At 41.2% G+C, this 23,253-nt stretch overlaps 2 protein-coding genes across 10 annotated transcripts in view; both read left to right on the forward strand.

Moving 5' to 3' along the window:
- ncoa2 (nuclear receptor coactivator 2) overlaps positions 1–12,099 on the forward strand; it is a 55,976-nt gene extending 43,877 nt beyond the window's left edge. For 6 of the 9 annotated variants that reach the window (XM_040126901.1, XM_040126897.1, XM_040126896.1 and 3 more), the window contains 11 exons: positions 1,938–2,136; positions 2,328–2,534; positions 3,254–3,457; positions 4,554–4,683; positions 4,850–5,024; positions 5,150–5,446; positions 5,952–6,032; positions 6,273–6,753; positions 7,718–7,895; positions 8,056–8,269; positions 9,485–12,099. In XM_040126901.1, coding sequence (XP_039982835.1) covers positions 1,938–2,136; positions 2,328–2,534; positions 3,254–3,457; positions 4,554–4,683; positions 4,850–5,024; positions 5,150–5,446; positions 5,952–6,032; positions 6,273–6,753; positions 7,718–7,895; positions 8,056–8,269; positions 9,485–9,496 — 2,178 coding nt within the window. In that variant the 3' untranslated portion in view covers positions 9,497–12,099. The remainder of the gene's footprint in view (positions 1–1,937; positions 2,137–2,327; positions 2,535–3,253; positions 3,458–4,553; positions 4,684–4,849; positions 5,025–5,149; positions 5,447–5,951; positions 6,033–6,272; positions 6,754–7,717; positions 7,896–8,055; positions 8,270–9,484) is intronic. The other 3 variants (XM_040126904.1, XM_040126903.1, XM_040126905.1) reach the window with 3 other exon arrangements.
- Positions 12,100–15,150: 3,051 nt separating this feature from the next.
- Positions 15,151–19,601, forward strand: prdm14 (PR domain containing 14). The gene is made up of 8 exons (XM_040127394.1): positions 15,151–15,772; positions 16,067–16,120; positions 16,215–16,375; positions 16,473–16,743; positions 16,844–17,046; positions 17,509–17,610; positions 18,704–18,923; positions 19,432–19,601. The coding sequence occupies exons 1-8, from the start codon at positions 15,151–15,153 to the stop codon at positions 19,599–19,601; spliced, it is 1,803 nt and encodes a 600-aa protein (XP_039983328.1).
- Positions 19,602–23,253: the final 3,652 nt, after the last annotated feature.

Below are 23,253 nucleotides of genomic sequence, written 5' to 3' on the forward strand. Positions count from 1 at the left end.
GTAAAGTTCTGCCATCAAGATGTTAAATTGTGATCTGTAAATGGGACATGGCTTGAAACTAAATATTTAAAAATGGTCAGTTGGCCTTACAAATCCTTGCCATTTTAACCAAATACAATATACCGGCCTGAGATTCAGGGAAGAAGGACATTGCTTTACATGCACAGCCATGAATTTAAAGCAGAGAGTAACAGGGATTGATAGAAATAGGACCCATTAAGGGTAGAAGCAACTAGAGAAGTCGAGAGAATAGAAAGTGGGAGGAGAGAGGATTGGAGAGGAGGAGGAAGAGAGCAAACTGAAAGCATACAGGAGCATTACATCATCCCTGACCTCATTAGGGCTTTTCTCTCTCCCACCACTGCCACCCCCCACCCAACTCCAACCCCCCACCCCTCACTCTTCTACTGTCTAGCTCTCCCACATATCCTGTATGCTTGTCTGCTGTGTAGTTTGAACAGCATTGTGTGGCGTTTTGTTTGCGCCTGTGTATATGGAGACATTTTTAAACAGGATGTCCTAAGGTGGAGGAGCAAAAGCTAACAATAAAAGGTGTTTGTAGGTATGACCAACGGATTAGACCCTGGCCACAGCAGATAACTGTTTTGTCAGGCATTTTGTGGAAGCCTTGTTATCTTGTTAGCATTTACATACCTAGGGTACATGTGATTGTCTAGAAAATTGAAGTACAACATTGTTAGAGTGGCTGGTGTGCTGTTTTCCTGCTGTACAGTGTGTCACGTTCAGGAGTTGTCAGTGATTCCAAGTGTGCTGCGCCCTGGTGGCCATTTGCAGCTAGTGCAACTTATTTACCTAACGTCCCTCGGGCCCCTCTAGGAAGCACTATGATTATCTATGTTGTTCTTTCAGTTCTATTTTGACCGTAAGCTACATTTTTTGTCTGTCAGTAAAATTTAATTCAGTACAAAAATGCTGCAGTATGTGTTGCCTTTTGTAGAGTTTAATGTTTAGCTTTAGATGAAATTGTGTCAGATTGGTGTTTATTGACTGATATTTTTTTTGAGGCCTTAGGTTGTCATTGTGTAGTATTTGACTGCATTATTTAGGTGTTCCTGTTATTTTGTCCACCTCATATGTGTCATAGAAAGGAAGGGAAATACAAAGGAGACATTGCGAGAGTCCTAAAACAAAATCCATTTCCAGGAGATTCATCTTTCATAGTCCTAGCAATTCTTCAGTTCAGCAAGTGAAACCAGATCCCACCATGGCTTCATCTTTGTTTAAGATAGTTGTTTGAAAAAGTAAACAAAAAGTGGCCAGATAGTCCAAAGCCCAGCTGTATATGAATGCAGCCTTGGGCTGTATTGGGCTGGCTCAGTCCAGCTGTTTAGAGTAGGGGGGCAGAGAGCAGTTCAGACTTTGGCACTAACCAAACTTCTGCCGCTTCATACTGCTCTCCAGTGTTATTCAATAGAGAGTAGCTTCAGTAGCCACATGTTTTCTTTTTTTACTCTTTCCTCAACTTACTGTGTATAAGATGATATTTATAATAGTATGGTATTGTTAATTACATGCCTAGAAATTGTGGACAATAAAGCGAGGAGCAGCTGTAGTGTTTTTTTTGTCTGACAACATCAGCCAGTAAGCAAGGAGGAGAATGTGAGTGTGATAAGCTAAATTAAAGTGAAATGTGGCCTAGATTTGATGGAAAGTGGTCCATTTTATCCTGGGGTTACTGCTGTTATTATAAACAAGGCCAAGCCTGCAGTTCTCATCTCCCAGATAAAGACTCCTCATGCGAGTGTTGTAGTGTTTGCACACCAATTTTGCTCTCAAGTGTGTATGCCTGTCACATGTACATTTCTGTGTGTGTGTCTGCAGGTGAAGCAGAAATTGGTTTCTAAATAGAAAGCCTAAGTGGTTGATCTGTTTCTTATTTTCACACTTTTACCTATTTTTCTCTCTGTCTTCTCCAGTCGTCAGAGCTGGATGACATCCTGAATGACCTGCAGAATGCTCAGCCACAGCTCTTCTGTGAGCCTCGGCCTGTTTCGCTGCCCAGTCCCATGGACAAACAGAACATCATCAATGACATCCTGCAGATGTCAGAGACCAATCCCACCATGATGGCACAGCAGCAACACCGAGGCATCAGCACTGGAATGGGCCCAACTAGTGAGTCTCATACTTACTTCACACAATGGTTTTCCCCTCACAGTAGACTACATTATATTAAAACTTTTAGAAAATACTCTGATCATAAGGTCATGATGTTCTAAATATCTAGCTGTGAAACTTAACTGTTTTATTTATTGACTTATCCATCGGTGTGCATTTAATTATAACCCATGTATTCCTTTCTTCAGACTTTGGGAGTGTCCGACCAGGCCAGCCAGCTAGGGGCCTGCCTGTGAGGAGCTTGTCTCTGGACATGAATGTGTCCCCTCAGCAGCCCTCATTACAGTACCCGATAAGGGCCACAAGCCCATACACTCTTATGCAGCAGCAACAGCAGCAAACCATGGTGGGAAGTCACAGCATGATGGCTAACCAGGCCGGTATGGTCAACACAGGTAGATGTGACAGTCATGCTTTTGTATTGAGGTTCATAATGTTATTTGTTATTATGTTATTGTTATTATGTTATTATGTGTGTGTCGCTATCATTGTTGCTCAGAGTGATTTAAAAAAAAAAACAAAAAAAAAAAACAACAACCTTGAGCCAGTTCCTGATCAAACAGTGATGCATGCTCTGATCTAGCTGTTTACCTAGAAAATGACCAAGCCATGGAGCGACTAACTTCTTTACAGTTGTCGTATCATACAGTTTTCCTGGACATAGTCATGCTTGTATAAAATGAGTGTACTTCTTACACAAAATATACATAGGAATGTGTAAACACCAAGGTTAGAAAACGTACAGTAACCTCATGCAAAGCTTGGTGTAAAGCATGTTATATATGAGTTATCACACACACTAAGAAAAGACCTGGGGAAAAACAAGTTTTCTAGCTGCTTTCCAAATTCTGAGGAAAGACCTCTTTCCCCCATCTATATCAGTCTTAGCCTATGATATATGATGTAATGATACAGTGACTCATTTCCTAGTCAGTCACCCGCACTGGCACAAAGTTTCTTTCACTGTCACTCCCACATATTAGCAGTCCTCAAACATCCCCCAGCACTACATTGATGGCTTTTTCCTTGATATTGCACTATTGCATTCCACTGAGCTCTGTCCTGAGGCATTTCTCACTGTTTCTTGTCTCCCTGTGTGTGTTTGCTCCTCTAGGACTCATGGCTCCAGGTGGTTCACGGCCGGGCATGCAGCAGCAGGAGGGCTGGGTGGGTTCAGCCTCTGCCCCTCCTCTGGGAACATCAGGCTCTGGGCAGCAAGGTGCCATGCAGGGCAGGATGGGGCCAAACAGTGCTCCCATGAGGCCCAACAGCCAGCCAGGGCCCCGGCAAATGCTCCAGTCCCCAATGATGGCCAATGGTGAGAGCATGGTTTAGCCAAGAAACACAAGTTACACAGTTTTTTAAATGCAGAAACTAGATGGCAGTATGACAATGCACAGTAGATTTTAGGTTGACCAGACACAATAGAGCTAGTCTCCCTAAGAATACAACAGGTTCTAAAGCATGTTAATATGGAAACCAGGTGTAAGCACTTAGATTTTATGAATTCATCTTTAACTAGAATTACACTCAGTAGAGCTCATACCTCTGCCAAGGCCAAACAATTCTACACATCTGTCTAGCTCTCATAATACAAAAATAGGAGAAAAACACAAGTAGTCTGATAACTTAAATTATTTATTTTTCATAAAACATAGTAAGTACAACTCTGTGTGTAATGCAGATTCAGTGCTTTCTTCCAACATATCCAGGTTATTATCTGAGTCTGCACCAAATTTTGCAAACTCATACATGTCAACACCATAAAATGTCTTTTTTTGTATCAAGATCCATACATTATTTCCTGAGAAATTGATGAAAATGTGGAAAAATGCCCTATCTCACAATGTTATGGGAAGTGATCAAAACAATTCCTAGATCTGCCCCTTTAACCAGATCCACACCAAAATTTAATTGCTTCTTCCATGGCCCGTGCCCCATCCCTCTGATAGGTTTGGTGCAAATCGGGTCAGTACTTTTTGCATAATCCTGCCGACAAACAAACAAACGAGCAAGCCAACAAACAGATAAGGGTGAAAACATAAACTCCTTGGCGGAGGTAATGCAGCTGTGGTCCATCTAAAACCTATGATGCAAGGGGGACTGGTGAAGCACAGATGGAAAGACCATGACTCACAAACATATAACTGCCTCTCTGTATTTAAAAGGGTGCCACCTTGTGGTTTACCATAATGTAGCACTCAGTGTCCTGCCTGTTCCGTGGTTTTAAAGATGTATCCATTTCCGTATTGCCTGTTTTTTTTTTTTTGTTTGTTTGTTTGTTTTTTTCCCTCATAATAACTGAAATTACTGAGTTGATTGTGTACTATTTTGAAATCTTTTTTTTTTTTTTTTTCTTCTTCTTCTTCTTCTTCTTCTTCTTCTTCTTCTTCTTCTTCTTTCTCCCTGTTTAGCCCAACCTGACGTGGATATTGGTATGGTTGGCCACCATTTCTCGCAGCATCAATGTCCTCCCAACCAGACAGCCCCATGGCCAGACAGCATGATGCCCATCGACCAGACAGCATTTGTAAACCAGAATAGGTAAGCTTCTTACTTGCAAATTATCATTACACATTATCAAACTTCTTTTAGAGTATTGTCATTGTACTCTGATTTCTGATCTAAGAGTTTGCTCTGGTTTACTCTGCAGAAAGTTTTCTCATTGAGTAAATGAATAAAATACCTTCTCTGTCTCCTCTCTGCCCAGGCCGGTGCACTCAGCGCCCCAGGATGACTTGTTGTGCATTACAGGGCTCAGCTCTGGTGATGGCAGTGCAGTGGACGAGGGGGCACTCATGTCCCAACTGTACACCGCCCTAAAAGATTTTGATGGCTTGGAGGAGATTGATCGTGCCCTCGGGATCCCTGCTCTGGTAGAACAGGTGAGATCCATCCTTCACAGTCTACACTGTCACACAGACTTCTGTTGGTTTAAAGTGACTTTTCTTGATCATCTTTGATGGCTTGACATTGTGTTTTGATCTGTTTCTGTGCCTGCCTGTTTCAGAGCCACTCCCTGGAGCCGGACCAGTTCCCCCAGGACCCCTCGATGATGTTAGACCAGAAGCCCCCCATGTACACGCAGCAATTCGGCCCCCCACCATCCCATTTGGCACAAAGGGGCTACCCTGGTGCTCCCATGCAAGAGCCAGGTTTCCATCCTATGTCTGGGCAGATAGGTCCACGGCTGGGTTACCCCATGATGAGGATGCAGGCGCGGCCCGGACTCAGGCCCACCGGCGTCGTCCCCAACCAACCCAACACACTACGGCTGCAGCTTCAGCACCGACTACAGTCACAGCAGGTACACTTGTCTCTAGACTTTCCCAACACTGCTGGAAGTGATACTGTCTATTGATTGTTGACACTTTATGACGTAACCATACTGTTTGATCAGCAGCTGTGTGAGTTGTGTAAATATCCTTGAGATTGACATTTTGGCAGATCTTCTATGCACACAAGAAATAGTTGGGACATTTATGTCTACCTGCCTCCTGTTGATCTTTCGATGCGTTTACTGCAAATAATATTCATCACGTTGCAGTGAAATTCTGCCACTGAAAAGATGATTTAGATTTAATAATGTAATCATTGTTATTTAATCTGTAATATAATTCAAATCCCATCCCATGTAGAATACGTGTTTTATTGATAGTTTTTTGTTGTTGTTTTTTTTTTTTGACTATTTATTAGCTGTAAATATGCAATATATCTTAAAAAGTAAATGAAAATTCAGGAATTAGAGATTTTAAAGAAAATTTCAATTCTTTAGAAGACTGTTGGTCTTAACCTCTTTTTCTATATCCCAGCAGAACCGTCAGCCAATGATGACTCAGATGAGTAGTGTGTCAAATGTGAACCTACCTCTTAGAGCCAATGCGCCAAACCAGGTAGATCACCGCTGCCGTCACATAATCTGTCTGCACAGACGTGTTGCTGTGACTTTGGGTAGTGTTGAGTTTGTTATTGGTTTGCAGTAAATTTAAGTTTTGAATTTCAGTGTTTTTTATGTTGCAGAAGCAGATAATAGATATACAAATATAGAGTCGATATACCTAATGTATATCTATGACATTATTTCTTCTTTTGTGTTCCTCTATTTTGGGACATCATTCCCCTTTCACTTCCAGGGGACCATCAATGCTCAGATGTTGGCACAGCGTCAGCGTGAGCTGCTGAGTAATCACCTGAGACAGAGGCAGCAGCAGCAGCAACAGGTCCAGCAGGCCCAGCAGGTCCAGCAGCAAAGGAGCATGGCCATGAGGGGCCCGGGCCTCAATCTTCCTCCCAACATGGCCGCCGGAGGCATGAGTAACCCCCGGATCCCCCAGGCCAACCCCCAGCAGTTCCCCTACCCACCCAGCTACGGTACCAGTACAGGCCTGGCCTCGCCACCTCCCCCTACCAGCCCCTTCTCCTCCCCTCTCTCCCCCAGCCTGCCCTCTCTCCCCCCAAACCCTCAGCTCCACCTGCATGGCACCTCCTCCTCTTCCTCCACCTCCTCCTCTTCCTCACAGATGATGATGGGAAACACAAACATGATGGGCGGACAGTACGGGGCCGTACTCAGCCCCCAAATGCAGCACAGTGCCTTTCAGTTTCCCAACTCAGGTACTGCTCTCACGCCCCAGCCTACCACACACTTTGCCCCACAACCTGTGTGTGTGTGTGTGTGTGTGTGTGTGTGTGTGTGTGTGTGTGTGTGTGTGTGTGTGTGTGTGTGTGTGTGTGTGTGTGTGTGTGTGTGTGTGTGTGTGTGTGTGTGTGTGTGTGCCATTGTGTGTCTGCGTTGATGTGACTATAGTTGCACAGCATCACATGCTTTTTAATAGGGACAATCATCTGATTTGTAGTGTTATGCACTGATGACTACATTAATAAGCTGCCACTGAATAATCCAAATCATGCTGCATATTTTACTCTTCAATTTTATAGCATATGAGTAGTTATCAGTGTTATCTTGTAGTCATTGCTCTGCGCACTGTCCAAAATGGTGCCCTGGCTATACACTGTGTCTCCACCAGAGGGCACCAAGACACAATAATCAAGGCTTAATCTAGCAGACAAACTGACACCTGACTCTTAAAATTATGACCAGGCAGAGCAATTACCAGGCTTGTACTTGTCAGTCTGATCTTGTAATCTAGGATAATACTCATTTGTCTAATGACACGTTTGATTTTTTTCTTTCAATCCTTAATCTGATTTTGGCCCAGGGGTTTGTACAAAGTGATAACCTCAGCTAGACATTACTTCTCTCTTTCCCTTCTCTCCTAAGACATCCCCTTATTCTCTTACTTCCTAGTTGCTTGCCTGTTCACTGCTTACATGCATGTAGGAAATATTAACTGCCTGTCAGTAATCCCAAATGCACACTGGAATGGACTCTCTCCATTCACACTAATCATCAGGCTTGCTCATCCTCTGCAATTGTCTGTCAAAATATTTGTCCTTATGTGGCATGTTTCTGTAAATTACATGGAATGCTAACATTAACAACACTCAGTAAACTGATTTATAGTTGAGTCTCTGCAGGTGCAGTGTGGTTGACGTCTTTTTGATGCATCCACCACAGGTATGAGCCAACAGGCAGATGGAGGCTTTGGAGGTCCTGGCACACCACAGAGCCCCCTGCTTTCTCCCCGCATGGCCCACACACAGTCCCCAATGATGCAGCAGGGCCAAGGAAATTCTGCTTTCCAGGGCTCCCCTGACATGAACGGCTGGCCACAGGGCAACATGGGAGGCAACAGGTAAATATGGCTTAAAATTCCTTTTCTTCTTCTTCTGCTTTACGTTCCTGTGTGCTCCTTAACAGACTAATCATATTCCATACTACATAAATGTTTGAGCTCTCCTGTCACCTTACACATCTTTTTTTTTTTTTTTTTTTTTTCCCTCCCTTCTCCCCAGTATGTTTTCACAGCAGCAGGCATCACCACAGTTCACCCAGCAGCATAACAGCAACATGTACAATGGCAATGGTACGAACCTCAACAATGTCTCCATGACCACCAACATGGCAACCAGCAGCATGAGCAGCATGGGCCAGATGTCCGGACAGATGAGTGTCACGTCCATGGCCTCTGGGCCCTCACCAAGCTTGCCCTCCATGGGGCAAGAACAGGTAAATCCTACCAAGCCAATCCTGACACACAAATTCTTAATTTTAGAGAAATGTATTTTTCAGCTGGGCACCGTTAAGCATGGCCAGAACAAATTAGAGATTTTCAAGTGGCCCAGTGATATCCCGAGGGTGGCCCTTTACATTAGTCTTTTTAGTAATATAAGTCAGACACTGTCAGAGTTTAAGCCTTAGAGGTTAACAAAATGGACCCCTTACAGTTTTACACAGTAATCAGGGGACCAAGAAAAACTAAAAGGTTTATCTTTCTTTTTCCTCACTCAAGGTTGCTTATGTATGTGTTTGTCTTATCGTAAGTGTTTGGGTACACATATTGAACAGCCATGCTAGTGAATAATTTACTCAGTAGTTTACGTAACTCCACTAGACAAATTTCTGGTACTTGTCTTGAACTTAGATGACAATCATGTAATTAGCAGCAGGCACTTTAGAGCCAGACCGTTTAGACCGATAGACGTTACTGTATGATGTTCAAAGACTGGCCTGTCTGGAATGTGGACTCATCAGCTGGATTTGCTTAACATGGAAAAATTGACTCCCTATTGCTGTCAAACCTATACTCTATACCTATACCTATACACACAAATACACAAGCAGAGAGAAAATTGATTTGGCAAGATGACAAGTCAGACTTAAAATTGCACATAGACAAATGACATTACTCACTTACTGAAACTTGGGTAAATGTACAAATATTGTCGCTTTGTCAGCACTCCATTTCTTGTGTTTATCATTCATTGAATGTCCACCGAGATACTTCTTCCTTTGTCTCCCTGGTATTGTTAGCTCAGTATGTGGAAGGCACTGTTGTTGTCCATGATGCTTTTAAGCTCAATAAAGGACCATGAATATTTAACCAAGGTGCTGCTGAATGTCTGCACTTCAGACAGTTGTAACATACCAGTATATCTGTCACTCGATTTATCTCTCTTCCAGGATTATAGAAATATATTGGCACTTAGATTATTTCAATTATTTACCATTCGGCCATTAGTGCAGGCTTTTGTGATTTATTGACTTGTTTTAGGCTTGATGGATTGTTTCTAATTCTTTACAGTCTTTTGCACAAGTGGGTGATTTACTCCAGATAAGTTCAAGTTCTGCAAGTTCAAGTTAGCCAATCATCTGTGTTGTTGAACTGTGCATTTATTAAATTCTGCACAAATTGTGACTTTAATATGTGTTTTCCCTCTGCAGAAGTACTGTTGACCCTAATGGAGTTCTTAACCTGAACCTCAGTGATCAGCTGGTGCAAGGAGCACGTCGGCCCTTTAAAAATTGTACAAACATGTAAACCAACTGACGGCCCTTGAACCAGCCAGGCCATGCCCTGACCCTGTCTCTCTAGCCCAAATTTGCTGTCTGTCCCGGCTGGGCCTCTTCAGCCCTGGAAGAGTCCGGCGACGAACAGACACAGGAGTGTGAAGAGGGCTGGGGAAGGATCGTGGATCTCTGTCCAACATGCCTAACCCTCCTGGAGGAGAGCCTCTTGATGAGCCAGTCTGTCTGCCTGTCCAGCTGCATTCACCGTAGTGTGACTTACTGTAGGCCTCCTGTTGGGGGATACTGACTTAAGGGGGCAGCAGTGGGTGGGATCCCTCGTGCTGATGAATGTACTCCTCTCAGTGGACAGCGGCCATTTACAATCTCATCTCAAAAACAATGTACACTGATTTTTTTCTTTCTTTCTTTTATGTCCTACTTTTCTCACACAGTTGTGACATTTCCACATAGTTCCAAAATGGCAGCAAAGACTCTAAGTTATGTTCAGAATTTTGGATGGAACCCATCACTTAGCCAGTTTTGCCTTTTTTGCTGTTGTTTATTTTATAATTATTATGTTAGTTTTTTTTTCTCTTCTTGTCAGAAATAAGATGTAGATTGAAGATGTGGTTGAAAAAACTGATCTTGAAAAACACTGCAGAAGAATAGTTTGAGTGGAATGGTGATTTGTATGATTAGACTAATTTAGTCAAGAGGTTTCTATAGTGTATTAAATTAAGTTTTATTTTTCTGTATAGATTCATTTTAATTATGTAGATGATTCTTTATCACAGAAGCAACAAGAAAAAATATTTCTAAAAGTGTGAAAGATGCACTTTTTTTTATAATTTTAACAGTGATGGTTGTATGGTTGTATTCCTTCTGAGAAGATTCTTCTATTAACCTGGATAATGGATTATACTTTGGTCATGTAGATTCAGAAGAAGAAGTCAAAGTCAAATATGGTTTAAAGATGAATTACAGAGATTGTAAATACCAATAAGTAAAACATTTTCTTTCCTATTTATTTTATTCCTTATGGTTTGGTTCCCCCTGTCTGGTCAAAACTGCCTCTTGAAGCAGAGCAGGTTTTTTTGTTTTTATTCTATTTTATTTTTACATTTTTTTTTTTTTTTTTTTCCTTTTTTTGTTGTGTTTTTGGGAAGTGGAGTGGGAGCCTTCGTGTTCTGATGTTCTGGTACGATGCAGACAGGGGTGGGGGTGGGAAGTAGGGAAGGGTTGTAAGGGGGTGTGCTGTGTATACAGTGTACAGATTATCGCTTGCTTCTCTGCCTTCAGCATAGAACACAAAAAAAAAAAACAGGACAAATTCAACACAGCCATACAATAACTAAAAAAAATAACAGGTGTGCTTTCTATGTTGTCTGGAGTGAAAAATGCTTCATTCAAGCTGCTAGGTGCAAACTGTTCTGGTGTGATGTAAACAAGCAATAACTATTACTTGAGAATCTCTTGGGGTTTTTTTGTGTTTCTGTTTTTGTAATTTTTGTACAGTTTCCTGAAGAAAAAGGACACATTTTTGCTCCATGTTTGGATGCAGTATTAAACACCATTTTTAATTGCAGTTTGTACCAAGAAAGTCTGCATCCACACACAGTGTTCCTATTAGAATATGCAGCATTGGCTGAGGCCTAGAGTGGGAGGTAGTTTGCGATCCCCCTGTTGACACATGCCCTCTCTGCCTCCAGCCATTCTTCTATAGCAGAGGTCAGAGTTAAGACTGCATGGTTCATGAGACCTGCTCTGACAGACACTTAGCCATATTTTATGACCTCAGGCAGTTAGTTCTTGTGCCCCAATAGGGGTTTGGTTTGACCTTCACAAGATCTAAAGCAAGTCATCTTCTCTAACCTCAGAAGTACATTTTCCTCAAAGAAACAAAACTTTTGTATCAACTATTTAACCCAGGACAGACTTGGAGCAAAGCCAAATAATCCTCACCTTTCAATTGGATTTCTGAATTCTACCAGCTTTTATTTTCATAGTGCGTGACAACCTGTTGGTTAGCACGCTTTGAGGCCCACAGAAAACAAGAAATCTATGATGATGTCACTTAACAGGGTCTAATGTAGATGTTGCAGCATAAAACAGGAACAGAATCATTCTGAATGTATTGTCATTAAAGGCATAAGGATGTGACTGATGGTGTTTCTTGTCAACATGTCGACAACATGGTGTTGTACAGTTACACCATGCATTTCTCAGCATTTACGAAGAAAGTTGCCCATTGATGCTTCTTTTTTTAAAAATTAATTTCTATGTGAAATTTGAAGCTGTAGCAAGTCAAATTTAGGACAAAGGAAGTCTGCATTAATGTTTTGGTTGTCATCATTGCAGATGTCATGCAGTTGTTTTGCTGTAGGCCTACAGGAGATCACAATTGCTGTTTTGATTGTAAAATACAGCCGCGCAGAACAAGCCTTTGTGAGCCATTTTAAAGAATGATTCAGAGCCCTTTGCAAATTTCCAAAGATTGTCAAGAATTTTGAAGACGTAAAGCCATGTGGTAGCACTGCATTTTTTTTTTTTTTTTTTTTTTTTTTAGCATTTATAATGCGGACAGGTGCAAAGAAATTATTTTGCCCATTACAAATATCCAGGCTTTGGACCCACTAAACGAAATATATTTTTCTCTTTAATTTATGGTTTTAAAAAACATTAAATGCCCTTTTGTATTTTCTGCCAATTTCTTAGAGCTAAGATGCAACCTTGAAATGCTAAAAACCCCAGCATAATGCCTTAGATTTCGTCCATTCTCGTTCTTGTACATTACACCGCTGTCTGTATAAATTTGTATAATGACTTGTGTACAATATTGAATGGGTGCATCATTGTTCAACTCTCCTAAATTACTGGAGATTAGGTCACAGTTGGACTGGCCCTCATCATTGCTGTCTGCTCTGTGTTGAACAGTTGAAGACTGTTATTTCATTTCCCCCTCACTGTTTGTATGGGAAAAGATGATACATAGGGGTATTGAAGCAATATGTAATATACTGTATGGACTTCCTGAAGAAAGGTTAGTTTTTTGTTTTGTTTTTTCCTGCATTGTTCACAGGAATCACACTGTACACTCGCATCCACCGCATCCACACCCCTAGTGTGTGTGCGTTTTATGCAAAATTAGGTAATCGAGAGAAATTAAAACCACCGTTATGCAAGTTGTGAACTAATATGGCTTTGCTGATGCTATTTGCCTTGTAAATAAAGAATTCTGTTATTGCAATATTTAATCAAGTGACTCATTTCACGTGACTGAAAGTGAAGCGACTGGGAGGTTTGAGCTCCGAAAACCATTCAAGGGTGCCATTTACCTTCCATTGGGTTTTCCAACATATAGAAATGCACGAAGAAGCAATATGTTTCGCTTTATTGGCTAAAATGGCTAGAAACCACTAAAAAACAATTTTGAGTACTAGAAAATGAATTTACCAATTGACAAACTGTAAATTCAAGAGAAAAGCCCTATTCAAATGATAAACATTTTACTTTGATAATAGTTTTTTTTAAACAATAATAATAATGAATTAGAAATAGCATAAAATGATTATCTTAGTGGAAAATCAGTTCCTACAAATTTCTTAAATATTTCCATCGAGCTTTAGTTTTGGGTACATGCTACAATTCACAGCAATTTAATGCGATTACACAAAGAATGAAGCCTTCTGAACATGAATAGGCGTGTAGGCCTATTTATTTTTCGATGTTTACCAGATTCGCACATACCAGAATTTAGCTATGTAGTGCAACCAAAGCTAGTTTGCAATACCCGTGCGTAGAAGAGCCTTTATTACAAATAGCCTATTAAAACCTTTACAAGAAAATTTACACAAAACACAAAAGTCCATAAGAAAAAACAAGACGCAAAAAAGACAACCAATGATATAAAATTACATTTTCACAAAACACAATGACATGCACCTCATTTGCGGTCTGATCCATACTGAAGCACTGATAGTTTTACCCATTTTCTCAATGGAATTTGGAGCAGAGAGAGAACGAGGTAGGCGATAAATGTCTATTTCGACCATTGTTTGGACTCATCTTAATTTACCACATCCAAGTCATAAGAACAAATATCTATACTCCACTGGGGGTCCTACAGATAAAATCTTATCAAGTGTTCGTAATGGTGTGGGCCGGGTCGTCATATGGAAATGTCAGGGGGAGCGTCTCAATCACGCTCATTGTGGCCGAGAAAAACCGACTGGTAGGGAGAAGTTAACGGGGTGGGTTGTCCCTGAGAAAATGTATTCCTGTGGGGCATTGAGATGCATGCGGTTGAACTGATTCCCTGGCCAATAGGAAGAAGGTGCTGGGAAGCAGTTCCAGCAGACCTGACTGTATACAGTAGGCTATAGATGCCCTCAGATGACCACAGACAGAGAGAGAGAGAAGCTCCGGCAGCGCATACGCATTCTGAAGTTTAGACTTGCAGAACTGGGAGATTTGTTTACGACCTCACTCACGGGAGGATTTTGAAACTGAAGCCTATGGACATGACAGAGACGATTTCACTGTGAATGATCTCGGCTTTCTTTAAAAAGGTAAGCAGATTTTCCAACTGAAAAATCACTGCAACAGCCCGCTGCAGCGTATTTATATAGGAAATCACTTAGTTAACTGTCTCAGTCTTCTATATAATAGGCATATTTGTATATTCTTTTATAATTTCTATATGGTTAAGATAGTACAGTTTGTCATGTGTGAAATAACAAACGAAGCATGGTTTACCACAGTCTATTTCTTTTTAATTTCTCTTCTTCTTTTTTTTTTAAAGGTTATTCGGTAATTGTAAAGTCCATTAAAAGCTTAATTATTGTTGTCCTCTGCTCGAGCCAGCCGTTCTCTAATTAGTGTCACGACCCTGATTTGTCTCTCTATTTACTGCCTGATTGGTAAACGGTTCCTAAAAAACACACTCCTTGTTCCAGCTGCTCGTTTAAAGCCGCTGATGAGCATTTGATGTGTGTCTGTTGTGTGTCCTCTCAGCTGGAAATATTGCAGAATCGGCAGTCCAATTTCACTGTGGATTGCTTTTCCTTATTATGCGATGGTTGTGTTTCGTTCAATATTTGCCCACTATTCTTATCTGCAGCGGTTCGTATTTTTGTAGGTTTGGTTTTAGTTTTAAAACGGAAGATTTTCACATTCGTAAGAAGAAAAAAAATACTGTAATCTTCATAACCGGTCAAATAATGTGTGTCTGACACCCAACAGTCAATTTGCAGCCTATTATTCTGTTTGTGGCATTTTATATCCCCATTTCCTATTGGGATTCATAGTTTTCATGTGGTAGCCTGTTTGAATTATGATGATCCAATTAAAGTTTACATATTCTGAGCTCTGTTTAAAAGGGATGAATTACACTTGTTGAAGTACTAAAGTAAACGCTTGCTGGAATTAAAATAATCGATTCAGGTGTGGTCACCCTCTTCTGATGTCATGTTTCCTTTTTTAGTTCTCTTACATTAAACTTTTATAACTCACCCCCACTTCCTTTCCCACCCCCCTCATCTCTCTCTCATCCACTATAGGATACACTACCGTCTTCATTGCACCTCTGTTTCACCTCCGTCATGTCGGTGTCCAGCATCCCTATAGTACTGAAGGACAAGAGCTACCAAGCCAGCCTGCTGAAGGGTAGTCCCGCCCGGGGCTTCTACCATGTCCCTCTTCCCGGCCCCCATCACTTCATGGACTTCTTCCCGCAGACGCACAGCCTCCTCCATCCACTTAAGTCCCTCGGTCGTCTGGTGTCGGACACCCAGGCATCCCTGTCGCTCAGCTTGCACGGCGGAGCCACTCCGTTCCTCGGCCAGGGCGGGCACCACGCCTCGGTCCTGCACCAACACATGTTGAGTGCCTCCAGCATCCCCTATCTGAACCAGATGTTCCCCGGAAACCCTCTGTACTCCAAACCAGAGGAGCTGGCTGCTGTGGTGACTGAGCACGCCGCCGGTCCGCTGTCCTCAGACTTCAGCAGCCCGTCCAGTGATAGGTCATCCTCTGCCTCTATCTCCGCCACCTCACCACCAAAGGAGTGTTTGTTTCGGGGCGCGGACCTGTCAGCAGAAAAAACACGCACATCTTATCATTTTAGCGAGGACGACTTGTTCATGGCGCTCTATGGTTACTCTGGCGGCCAGGAGCGCAACGTGGGTCATGCTCTATCAGGAGTGGCCCTGCCCGAGAACTCAGGTGAGACTTCTGCATACACAGTAATGAAGTCACTGGATCTGCATTTAGTTTAGTATGCAAATATATAACAGCATACTTGAGTTACACTTTGGTTTCATTTGTATCCTCTAAGGGAAATCTCTAGAAATGTCCAAAAACATATGAACATCCTCTTGGTAACAATAGGTCAAATTTAGACTATCACTTTCATGGAATTAATAATATTAAGTTACCTATCAGTCACTTCTTAAGTTCCCCCTATAATTTAATTCCCCATTTTCTTCAATTGTGATTGTTTTGTTTTTTTTTCTTTAGTTTCTGGCTCTCACATTCTCCCAATGGACAAAGAAACACTTGAACTTCCAGAGGGTATGCCTGCAAAACTGCATAGATCCCATTTAACTGTGTGTTTGATTGTATGTTGAACTGCTGAATTTTGACATGTTATGACACCGTGTTCCAGGTTTAACCATTGTCCAGGCAGCTTGGGGAAACATGTCCCATTGTGGAGTTTTCACAGACAAGAGCAGCATCTATAAAGGAACGCGCTTCGGACCTTTCCAAGGAAAACTAGTCAACACCAGCGAGATGAAGACATACGACGACAACACCTTGATGTGGGAGGTGTGTGTTGAGTTCGTTCCCAAAGCAATGATCCTATCTAAAAATGATTCTGTTTCCACCCTCATCTTATGGTTAAACACTCTCTTTCCTCCCCCAGGTGTTTGAGAATGGCCAGTTGAGTCATTTTGTGGATGGCAGAGGAGGATCCGGGAACTGGATGTCCTTGGTGAAGTGTGCTCGTTTCCCAGAGGAGCAGAACCTGATTGCTGTGCAGGTCCACAGTCAGATCTTCTACGAGGCCTGCAAGGAGATCAGGCCCGGCCAGGAGCTGCTGGTGTGGTATGGAGACTGCTACATGCAGTTCCTCGGCATCCCACTTACCCTGAAAGACCCCGGGGAGGACAACAATGTGGTTCCTCCCACTGAAGGTTAGACTTTAACCTTGTGTTGTTTATAAGCTTTCGCTTTAATCGGCGTTCGTCTTATCACCATACAAAATATATTTTATGTTTTCCACATTTTCCCCAGATGCTGGAGAGGGCTTCAAGTGTGACAGATGTGGGAAGGTGTTCGCATACAAATACTACAGAGACAAACATCTGAAGTACACACGCTGCGTGGACCAGGGCGACAGAAAGTTCCCCTGCCACCTCTGCAACAGGTCTTTTGAGAAGAGAGACAGATTAAGGATCCACATCTTACACGTTCATGAGAAACACAGGCCTCACAAGGTGTGTATGTCGGATTCACTGTAGGGTAAACACACTGCAGACCATTACATCATTGCATCAGGCAGTAGGGTCGATGGCCGCACGCTACAGCTGACGCGGTGCTGAAAGAACAGCTCCCTACAGAGGTCTTACTGTAAGACCTCTATTTGATGGTAGTCACATAGCCTAAAGAACCACAACGCAACAATACAGAAAAAAATACTTATTAAAAAAATCACCCATTCATTATTGTTTCCCCCCCATAAACCAGTTATTACACATAGTACTGTTATTTTTACCTTTCCAAAGAACAAAATTAAATGTGGTCTTAAATGTGGATAAACTCCTCCACTAAAATATAAATGAGTTTAGGGTTAGTTTATCTTCTAGAACATTTCTTTAAGGAAAAAATATGACAAATTATTAAATGAATAAATAACATACACTCATGGTAATAGTGTACCAAACTCGTCTGATCTGCAGTGCTCGGTGTGTGGAAAGAGTTTCTCCCAGTCGTCCAGCCTCAACAAGCACATGCGTGTGCACTCTGGAGAAAGGCCATACAAATGTGTCTACTGTAATAAGGTAAGAGGCGTTTTTTTTCCTTTTTCAAAGCAAGGTTGCTCTTTAACCTCTAGCTATACTAATTCCACGTAGTTGATCTTTTAATAGCATAAACTGAACCTACAGAATGCACTATGTTTAAAAGTTCTGTAGCCCTTAATACCACGATTATCAGAAGCTGGCCTATGAGTTAACTGGTGACTGAGCTTCCATTTTAAACGAAAATGTCTTCAGATATTAAGTAAAATGTGAATTTGAGTTTTTTTTTTACATTGTTTATATAATCACCTAACCATATAGCGAACCTACAACAAAAATGTATGGCAAATTAATTTAGGAAACAAAATGAAGAGAGATTTCCAGCAATAGTCTCCTTGTTTCTGGCCGAGAAGTATTAATGGGTTTTATCCGGTTTTATCCCCCTCTGGTTCTGTAAGTACAGGACCTGCAGGTCTTCTTCTGCTCCTCCTCGCTTCTCTCCTTCGACACACTTTTTTCAAGCTGTAGCATTTCGGATCCATCTCGTGCTGCCTCGTTTCATGGCGCATTTGGCGCGAAACCCCTCATTATTGTCTCTCTGGACGGGCACGCTCCGCAGAGACACTTACATGTTAATCATCGCCAGATGTACACCCACCCTTTTTTCTGCCGAGATTATAATTTTAATTTACGGCCCTAGAATGAGAAGAAGTTTTTTTTGTTCTTTGTTCTCGATATCCTCCCCTTTTTTATGCACCCGAGGAAGGTTTTGTTTAACCTAACCCCCGTTCTCCTTATCCGGACACTTTAGAGCATTGAGCCACGAGACCAGAGGTTTACAGTTACTTTATGAGGGCTAGCTAAGAGGCATTGCGCGGCTGTCACAAAAATTCCTCAAAAATGTCCTTTTTTTTTTTTTTTTTTTTTTAACCAATAATCGTTACATGAAAAAAACTTCCGGGAGCTAGCTTACACATTTTATATACTGCGGGTAAACCCTCTTACCTGCTTTCTGGTCCCTGAAAAAAAAACTCCTTCCTGCCATTATTATCGATACTAAAGCAGTGGATTTAACAAAAAAAAGGAAAAGCGAAAAAAATATACTCACCAAGGGTTTTAAATTCCTCTCTTCCAGGCCTTCACTGCCTCCAGTATTCTTCGCACACACATCCGCCAGCACTCCGGGGAGCGGCCCTTCAAGTGCAAGCACTGCGGGAAGGCCTTCGCTTCCCACGCCGCCCATGACAGCCACGTCCGGCGGACCCACGCCAGAGACAAGCCATACCCCTGCGACCTGTGCGGAGCTTCTTTCCAAGAGGAGCAGGAGCTTAAATACCACACGAAAAGTCACAAAAGTAAGAAATTATTTTTAAGTGGGAGTTAGAGGCCTAACAGGGGGTGTCTCCTGTTGAATTTAGCACTAAAGGCAGACTCACCTCAAGTCTCTTTTTACCGCTTTTTGATTTTGTGGATTGAATACGAAGTTGGTTATCCAAGGCGACATAAGAAACACAAAAATACAAAAAATAATGCAAGAAAACAATTCTAGCAATTTAAACGAAACGTTAGGCTAAATAAGTCTTAGATTAATATAATCCCATAATAAACGAAATCCATGACACATGCATGTTTGCCATAAATGTGAGAATTGTGTCATTTAATGGCAGATATACGGTATATATAAATGAATACCTTTTTAAAATTCAGTTGGTTACAGGCTATGGTGTTGGTTTCTTCGTACGTAATCTACAAGCAGTTGTTTGTCTCTCGCCTATCAATTCGAAAAAAAAAAATATTATAGGCCGCAATATTCCGCTTTGAAAACTGTTTATTTAGCTAATGTGCCATTTTCTGTCTCCGCAGAAAGACAAATCCTGGGCAATACAGTTCTGCCGTTTTCTCCGGGGAGTGGATTACAGGAGGACTCCGTGATTCCGGTGAAGGACAATCCAACAGTACGGACAAAAGCCGGACAAAACTTTCCTTACTCTAGGTTAACCGTTTTAAATCAGGAATATCGGCCCTGGAACTAGTCTGTTTGAGCTAAACTATACTCAGTGAATCCTGACAAAGAGAAACCATTCTAATCGTGTGTAATATTTTAGAGGATTTTAGACGATATAAATTTCACAAGAAGATAAATAAATAAGGCCTACAATAAGGTAGGGGCTCCTAGTTTTTCTTTAAGTAAATGCTGCTGAACACGAAAAAAATGTTCTATAATAGGCCTATTTAAATAGGCTAATCATAATTTAAATTATTGGCAAAAATGTGTCTAAATCTATTTATAATATGTTAAAATGTGTTGTGTTTTGTTTTGTGGTTTGAAGCTTTCACTCTGCAATGGTTTTGTGAACTCAGTGTGATTACATAATTATAATAATAACGTTAATAATAATCATCATCATCATCATCATCATACTTATTATTATTGTTATAGGCTACGTTGGGGTTTCTTGCATCCACGAACGCTTGAAAAGCAAAGTTATTTATATCATTGAAGATTTGAGCCTATTTGTGTACAAAATAAATGTTATACCCCCTCTTAATTTATAATGTATGATAATATTTTTTACTGTAATGTAGGGCTGCAAAAGCATTCTAAAATGTCTTTCTTTGTTCTCTATCAGTGTTTGCTTTTTCATGATTAACAAATAAAAAAATCAAACCATGGAACCAAGATTGCTGGACTTGGTTTATGAAGTTTTACCTCTCAAATCACAGTTGAAAAACTAATACATTGGTTTAAATCTAAATAATACAACACAAACTTTTGCTTGTGCTTAGGCAGCATGAGTGCATTTTTAATAAAAATCTATTTGTACTTGTATGTTTGAGAGAAAACCTAATGATTTTTGACTGAAATATGACTATAACATAATTTTAAATGCAAAAGGGAAATAAAATGGGACATTGATTTTATTTACCACAGCAGTTTAGCAGGTTATGTCTTCTCTCCACAATGGATATAATAATGTCCTGCAGTCACATCAAAATGAGAGTATAAAGTTGTTAAATTATTCAAATTATGCACCATGGATGGTATCTGGGTTAACATTTGGTGCATTTGGACAATTGCACTGTGGTGTATGCATGTTTGTGTGTTTTGTTGGCATGGGCTGTGGTCCATTTTTCACCTCTGCACCCATCAGTGCATGTGCCCCTACTTGCCTGGCGTGTTTTAGCCATGTGATGAATTGGGGGCTGCATGCTCACCATAAAAATGAACAAAGCCCACTGGAGCAAATGAATGACAATAGAGTGCAGCAGTAAGGTGGTCTATTGCTCCAGTCACAAAGGAGCTCACCATGACTGACATCTGCCCTCACACTCTCACCAACTGGCCCACATGTTCTTCTGAGATCAGATAGATAGATAGATAGATAGATAGATAGATAGATAGATAGATAGATAGATAGATAGATAGATAGATAGATAGTTTGTGTGTGTGTCAGTGTGTTGGGGTTCATTTGAGGAAAGCCCCAATTGGTACTGCGGCAGTGGCAGCAGTGTGGAGTCTGACAGATGACACAGTGTTCAGCCTTTGTTTTGGTGTTCTGTTATGAAACCTTTAACCTCTTGGTCACCATACTTCATAACGAGGATATGTAGTGAGACATAACAAAGCTGCAGCTGTGTTCAGTGCTACAGCACAGATTTAAGCTGTGGAAGAAGAGAAATAAAGCACAAAAAAAAAGTGATTGAAAAAGTGAAAGTTTTCATCCATAATGCATGAAAGATGCTGCATGACACACTGTACATCTGACATTGTGTTGTTTTGCCAACAGATCATAGTGATAAAGGGCTGAAGCTTAGACTTCATGCTTTTCTTTCTAATCTTTCCACAGGGAGAAGAGCAGTAAAGTCACTCTGCGCAGCCTCTTTGTTTATTTTCTTTAAGGGATGGACAGCAGCCTTCAGGGTCAGGGGTCACCTCCTCAATGAATGTTTAACCGCCTCCCTCTCCCTTCAAATAGCCAAAATATGGATGCTTGAACAAGTGTAGATCAACCTTCATTGGACCTGCCCCTCCCATGTATACAACCCCCGAGCCTCCATGAGGGAGCCTGCTGTGAAAAGAGAGGATACTCCCCATTGTGGTCTTCCATGAGCAGAGGGGTGGAGGAGAAGGATGGAACGAGAAACGAAGACAAAAAGAAAGACAGAAGGAGAAAAAGAGAATGAGCTGCCAGAGCTGAAATACTGAGATTGTTAGTGAGCAGTGCTAAAAGACTGGTTTTACTAGCACCTCTCTGATTGGCTGATTTAGGATGGAAGAATGTGTATCTAGGTTGTTTATACAGATTGATCTCACACTTAACCTCCTGGCAAGTTAACAGGGCCTCTGGAGGACTATCCATCAGATTAATCTCTATATTAATGTGATATTAATGATAGGAGCAGTGGAGTTTTATGGCTTAGGTTTGCTGAACTTAATTCCCTCTGAGGTTGAAGCAAGGGGCCATAACTCTCTCCAAAACAATGTATGATGAACGCTCAAATCCATCTCATAAATGTGGCCACAACTGAATTCAATGTTGTGATTAATTTTAATGTTTATTGATATAAAGAAGAGATTGCTGTTGCAGGGATACTCTTACACCTGAAGCCAGCTGTGAGCTTCATGCTTCTAAAATGCATTTCTTTTTACAGTATGATCTTCTCTTCTCTTCTCTTCTCTTCTCTTCTCTTCTCTTCTCTTCTCTTCTCTTCTCTTCCTCTCAGTCTACTAAACTAGTGGAGGTGAGTGAAATGCTCTGATGTATTAGCTTCTATTGATTGCCTAATAGCTGTCAGTGAGTTGTAGTGTGTGTGATTGTGTGTGTGTGTGTGTGTGTGTGTGTGTGTGTGTGTGTGTGTGTGTGTGTGTGTGTGTGTGTGTGTGTGTGTGTGTGTGTGTGTGTGTTCAAGCACGCTGTAGTCTGGCTGATGTTAAGCCTACCCCCTGTTCAAGACAGGCCTCAGATTCTCAGCTAAGTGGACTCATAAACCTTAACCACACCAGCTCTTTGTCAATGTCTGCCTACATCTGCCTCAAACCACATGAAAGCTCAGTTATGCTGAAGATAAAGGACAATTCTGAAACTTATTACTTTTTGTCTTTTGTAAATAAAGACACTGTATTATTCAATGATATTCCTTTTCTCTGCATAAGGCTTGACTGTCTTTCCCCTCTCTGTCTCTTAATTTGTCTGCTTATACCCTTAAACACATATAATCTTTTTGGGGCATTCTATCTTAGTTGATTTACAGTATGCCCGGAGATTAGATCAACACCCACTCTCTTCTCACTGTTTGTGTCTCGTTTTACTGGAAACCATCCAAAGAAGCAGCTCTCAATCTTTTGAATTTAAAGAGAATACTATACAATTTATTCACTGAGTACGATGTAAATTATTCATTTTACATGGGTTTTGAAGGAATTTCCTGGGCCCAGTAGCGGTGATACTTTTTCTCCCTATGCAAGACCATGGTGAACAGTCCTTTCAAGAAGAATTTTGAAGTACCATTCTTGAATGAGCGGGATACCATAGTTTTCTCTATCATTCTTTTGTTATAATACTTACCACACGTGATCTTACATGTACCCCAAGGTTAACCAATTCCATATCAGAATTTAAAACTCTGCTATCCCTTCCTTCTTTGCCTTTGACTGATTAATTTCTGTACTACACTATTAAAGTA

Source organism: Xiphias gladius, chromosome 5 (assembly GCF_016859285.1).
Source record: "Xiphias gladius isolate SHS-SW01 ecotype Sanya breed wild chromosome 5, ASM1685928v1, whole genome shotgun sequence".
Lineage (NCBI taxonomy): Eukaryota > Metazoa > Chordata > Actinopteri > Istiophoriformes > Xiphiidae > Xiphias > Xiphias gladius.

Excerpts from the sequence above, each read along its gene's own strand:
- prdm14 (XM_040127394.1), top strand. The coding sequence starts at position 15,151 with ATGTCGGTGTCCAGCATCCCTATAGTACTGAAGGACAAGAGCTACCAA. Across the intron at positions 16,376-16,472 it reads ACAACACCTTGATGTGGGAG|GTGTTTGAGAATGGCCAGTT; the intron begins GTGTGTGTTGAG and ends TTCCTCCCCCAG. Across the intron at positions 17,047-17,508 it reads AGAAACACAGGCCTCACAAG|TGCTCGGTGTGTGGAAAGAG; the intron begins GTGTGTATGTCG and ends TCTGATCTGCAG.